Source organism: Rhinopithecus bieti, unplaced genomic scaffold (genome assembly GCF_001698545.2).
Source record: "Rhinopithecus bieti isolate Rb0 unplaced genomic scaffold, ASM169854v2 scaffold_37314, whole genome shotgun sequence".
Classification (NCBI taxonomy): Eukaryota; Metazoa; Chordata; class Mammalia; order Primates; family Cercopithecidae; genus Rhinopithecus; species Rhinopithecus bieti.
In genome coordinates, this window is record NW_016816196.1 from 148230 (window position 1) to 154089 (window position 5860).

Here is a 5860-nt window from a genome sequence, read left to right on the forward strand (position 1 = left end):
AGGGAAGGAGGGAGGGAGGGAAACCACTTAGAAAAGAAACAGTTGAGTATTCCCCAGTACTTAATGACATGCCAATACCCAGAGCCAGAGCAGTATTTATGAGAACTGGACCATTTACCTGACTGGATGGCAATGGCTCCCTTCTCTCTCTTCTCTCTGACTCTTTTGTATCTCCTGGCTCCAAGCCACCCCTTGGTATATGCCTGTAGCACAACCACTCTGCCTATGACTTCTTGAAGTAGCAAATTTAATTGCTCAACATGGTAATATTTGAGAAAAACCTGAAACGAGACATTATTTTTAACATTATATATGGGTTCCTCAACAGAAATTCACTCTACTACAGCATATTCTAAATGAAAATATTAAAACAATGATATAAATAAAGTTTATAGTGATGTGACTTATGCTCACATTACTGACTTCATGGGGGTAAATACAATTCTCCTTCTAAGATTGAGCCAATCCTTGATAATTGATGTAAGCAGATGATGAGGTCAACAGGGTTTTAGTGATTCCAAATGCTCTCCAGGCCTGTCTCATGTCAGTCAGGAGTTCCATTTTCTCAGTATGAGCTCTATCTACTCTCTTTCCCCATAGCCTCTGATAAAGGTGCTGACCAAGAGGAATGACCCAGCCAACAGTGGAAGTTCAGAGGGTGAGGTACCTGGATGATCCACAGTGATCTAATTTCTGCTGAGTAGAAGCAGTGTTGCCATCGACAATAAGGCTGAGGCTGGTTTTTTAAGGCAATCAGGATGGACCATAAAAACCTGGGATCCTATGGGGACGTGATGTTCTCCCAAATGAAAAGCTACAGATGCTGAGACTAATAATCAGGCTATGTAGCAAATAACATGAGTCCAGTGAAAAAATGGACAAAACTCTACTAGAAACTCACCACTGCCATTGATATGATTTGTGTATTTACATGTGGTATTGGAATAAGCAGCACTGAGAAAAGAAACATTTTTAAATGAGCTCAAAGATTTCATTCTAGAAATGCTAAATGTCTCTCAAATTACATACAGAACAGGAGGCAAACCCTCCTCCTCTACTCCCTAAGGTCCCCAACCTCTTGACATAAGACCAGCAAAGATCATTGTTAGGCTGGGGTCTTGTTTGCTAAGCTACACAACTTACAGAGCCATTCATGCCAGTGACATCACTGACAAGAGACAAAGAAATCATATGGGACAATTTGAACAATAAAGAACAAACTACCTTTGTTTTTCCCAGCACCCAGTGATCTAATCTGGACTTTTCCAAGATAGCCACACAGCTCTCTTTGCTGGCAAGAGGTGTTTGATGTGCTCTGAATGCCAAGTAATAATACCTGCAAAATAAAAGAGTTTAGTGAAGCATTTTCAGTCATCATTTGAGTCAGCATAGTAGAATTACTTGGGGTCATTGACACACCTTGTTTTTTAATAGTAAATATTTGTCGAGCACCAAAAATAGCATAGTAGGTAGTAAAAGACACAAAATTTATATTTATTAACTTGGCTCTTACCTACTTTCATATGCTCTGCAATGTGTATTTATTTCCCTTTTGATGTTGCTTTGTAATTCATATTCAGTGCATACTTGGTGTCTAATGCATGCAAAATCAAAATATCTAATCCTTTTAGAAAGCTGAAATGTAGACAACTTCCCTAGTGAAAGTAGTATCACTACTATAAAAAAGAAATTCCATTGTATATATTTTGACTCCTTTGCAAAGTCCCATCTAAAGCAATTTGTAGATAGCAGAAGTGATCACAGCCTAACACTACTGATTCTGTGGAGGGATTCATCTTACTCAACGTATAGAGGAGGTGTGTTTTCTTGATACAATCATGAAAACCACATTTGTTTTCTTACATTACTTCATTTTACTGAACTTCCAAACTTTCAGATGAAAGAATTTCAAAGAAAAACATTGTAAGCACGGAAAAGTATCTTTTTTTTTTTTTTTTTTTGAGGCAGAGTTTTACTCTTGTTGCCCAGGCTAGAGTGCAATGGCACCATCCCGGCTCACTGCAACCTCTGCCTCCTGGGTTCAAGCGATTCTCCTGCCTCAGCCTCCCGAGTAGCTGGGACTACAGGCGTGTACCACCACATCCAGCTAATTTTATGTTTTTAGTAGAGATGCTGTTTCACCATGTTGGTCAGGCTGGTCTTGAACTCCTGACCTCAGGTGATCCACTGGCCTCGGCCTCCCAAAATGCTGGGATTACAGGTTGGAGCCACCTTGCCCAGCCAGGAAAAATATATTTTCCTCACCCATCCAAGTTCACAGCTGAGGCCCCTAGAACAAGAGACGGATTAACAAGAGAAATACATACAAATTCATTTAATGTCAGTTTTAAGTGACACAGAAGCCTTCATGAGGAAATGAAAACCTGAAGAAACAATTAGACTTGTGTATTTCTATGCCAGCTTTGATGAAGAAGTAGATAATTGTGGAGAAACAGACTTGAAAAAAGAGTTTATTACCCTAATGGTAATTAACTGAGGGAATTTAGCAAGACCTGTTTGTTCAGATTCTTCTCTTCGTACCTGTGTCTTCAGAGATAAGAATGTTCCTTTTCTTTGGGTATAGGAAGAGTAGCTTTCACATGTGGGTCTTATGACCTGCTTCAGGGCAGAAGGGCAGGAGAAGGTGAGAGTGACCTTACTGCCTCTGCTATTTTCTCAAATGCTACAGTGCCATATTTTGGGGTAGTGTGTCTTTAAGTCCATCGTTACCAAAAGGGTTTTTTCCTCCCCTTTCCTTTCTTCTCCTTTATTCTCCCTGTTTTTTAAAAATATAACTTGCTGAGGCACCAGGCATAGTGGCTCATTCCTATAATCCCAGTACTTTGAGAGGCCAAAGTGGGAGGATCACTTAAGCCCAGGAGTTGTTTGAGACCAGCCTGGGCAACATGGTCAAATCCCATCTCTGCAAAAAATTTAAAAAATTAGCCAGGCATGGTGACATGTGTCTGTAGTCCCACCTACTTTGGAGGCTGAGGCAGGAGGATGGCTTAAGCCTGAAATTTGGAGCTGCAGTGAGCCATGATCATACCACTGCACGCTAGCCTGGGTGACACAAATCTTGTCTCAAAATTTAAAAACATACATATATATAAATATTTATTATATATTATANTTATACATATAATATATATTATATATAACTTTTTAAATATATTATCCTTTTAGAAAATCTCACCTTAGTTTTCTTCAGAAAACTTGCAAGGAGTTTTTTCTCTGCTCTTTGCTGCCATCTATAATTAAGTTCAATCCCTTGATAACTTTGAAATAAATTTAATTTCTTTGTCAAAGGATTTTCCTGCCGTTCCTCAAATAAGACTAATCTGCTATTTTGAAATTACTTTTAAATATAGAGCTGGTTTTACTTTTTAAAATAATCACCAAAATGTGAACGATATCCCTCCCCCTGCCAAATATATCCATATCTTCCTGTTTACGGAAGAATACGGCTACCTAATCAGTACTTGACTCATTCAACTTTATCTTCCGGCTACAAGATTATTTTTCAAGTTAGGATACAAAGCTGAAGTTTCTGGAAACATTTGCATTCAGAAACCCTGGGGCTGTTTCCAAGGCTATGAAAATCTGTTTCCACCTTTGGGGAGGAGGGGCAATGCTCTCTGAACCTGAACAGTGGCCAAGACCAGATGATGCTAGATCATTTGGCAGAACCCAGGAACCTGCTCATAGCAGATATCTTCCAGAGCTAAGGGGGAGGAGGGACAGCCAGGAGTCAAGCTTAGACCTTTCTCTGGACAGTTCATGGCATCAGCATAGATTCTTCAGCCCCAGGTTCTCCCCCACCGTAGTTTTCGTTATGATTTCTCTGACTTGGCTTTGGCCACAGCAAAATGATTGTGTCGTGGAGCACACAGGGATGGTGGGAATGGCTGGCAAATCTATTGCAGTGAGAAAAGTCAGTGGTAAAATCAGGATTTCCTATACTTTTAGGACCAGACATTTACAACATGGGCTCCACTGGCTTTAAGTAGCCCAGGCTTGCTTATGGTGAATGCTCAGTGTTACTGGTGATTAAGTATTTAAAGAATCTAATGAATGACCAGCACAGCACCTTGAAAGATATAAGAGGAGTGCAAGATATGTTCCAATTCACCAGTCAAAGATTTATACTTCTTTTTCAGACATCTGTGGGTGGTTTTTTTTTTCTTTTTTTTTTTTTTTAGCAACTGTTAGTTTCTAAATGGGCAGAATGTATCCTGAACATTCATATTAGAACTTAACTTTGGTTTTCAGTCCATCAACCAAAACATCTTAATTTATTACGATAATAATATTCATATCTAGCTTAGTTCAGAAAGAGTTGGGTAACAGTACTGTATGTAAAGAGGTAGTTTTCAAAATATAGTGAAGAAACATATAAGTGACATATCTATAGTAATCAAGTAAGAAAAGCATAATGTATTTCCTTCATGGAATAATTTTGGATTCTAGCAGGTACCACGGTGATAAATCACTTTCAGCTCCTGTGTACTTCAATGTAAAGGCTAAACTGAAAGGGACCAAGCCAAGAGGGTCATCAGGAAGGGAGAGTTTTCTGGAGAGATTCATTTTATGCCTTTCCTGAAGCAGCATGATGAGTTAATCAAGCAAAAGATATGCAACAGCAAAATAATAAATGTAAAAGTCTAGAGAATCTGCACACTTGAGGGCATTGCAAAAACCAGACTTCCCTGAACTGCCTCTTCTACGTAGAATTGCTTTTACATATTGGAGTCTGAGCACTGAGTTCAGAGTCAGAAGATCTCTGTCTCTGACTGTGGGTGAGCCACTCACCTCTCTGTACCTAACTTTCTACAGGTGGGAATAGGAATCAGATAAGTGGTTCTTAACTCTTATCTTGGGTAGGGAGAAGGACATGGGGCTCAAGGGTCTATGAAAGTCTGGTAAAAGTTATACACATTCTATCTTGGAAAATGCTCTTAACACAACACATTGCATAAAATGTCAAGAAATCCACATTATTTTTCTTTTTTCTACCTTTTTTTTTTTTTTTCTTTTTGAAACACAGTTTCACTCTGTTGCCCAGGCTGGAGTACAGTGGTGTGATCTGGGCTCACTGCAACCTCTGTCTCCCAGGTTCAAGCAATTCTCGTGCCTCAGCCTCCTGAGTAGCTGGGATTACAGGCATGCACCACCACACCTGGCTAATCTTTGTATTTTTAGTAGAGACGGGGTTTTGCCATGTTGGCCAGGCAGGTCTTGAACTCCTGACCTCAAGTGCTGGGATTACAGGTATGAGCCACCGCACCTGGCTCCACATAACTTCTGACAGCCCTCAAGGACCAAAGAGCACTTCCTGCTGCAGAACTTTATGGAAGACATAAATTTCCCAAGCCTTCATTTTATTAAAACATATAAGCTATCGAGGCCGGGCGCGGTGGCTCAAGCCTGTAATCCCAGCACTTTGGGAGGCCGAGACGGGCGGATCACGAGGTCAGGAGATCGAGACCATCCTGGCTAACACGGTGAAACCCCGTCTCTACTAAAATACAAAATCTAGCCGGGCGTGGTGGCGGGCGCCTGTAGTCCCAGCTACTCGGGAGGCTGAGGCAGGAGAATGGCGTGAACCCGGGAGGCGGAGCTTGCAGTGATCTGAGATCCGGCTACTGCACTCCAGCCCGGTCGACAGAGCAAGACTCCGTCTCAAAAAAATAAAAAATAAAAAAATAAAAAATAAAAACATATAAGCTATCAAAATAGTATATATCCAGTTGAAAAATATCTGCAGGGCGTGGTGGCTCAAGCCTGTAATCCCAGCACTTTGGGAGGCCGAGACGGGCGGATCACGAGGTCAGGAGATCGAGACCATCCTGGCTAACAT

The 5860-nt window shown here is 40.7% G+C and overlaps 1 protein-coding gene across 1 annotated transcript in view; it reads right to left on the reverse strand.

Annotated features, from left to right (window-relative positions):
* Positions 1-5860, reverse strand: part of MYO3B (myosin IIIB) — a gene marked incomplete at its 5' end in the record, with an annotated part of 364721 nt that overhangs the window by 49277 nt on the left and 309584 nt on the right. The window contains 2 exons of the mRNA XM_017854464.1: positions 119-281; positions 1225-1336. Coding sequence (XP_017709953.1) covers positions 119-281; positions 1225-1336 — 275 coding nt within the window. The remainder of the gene's footprint in view (positions 1-118; positions 282-1224; positions 1337-5860) is intronic.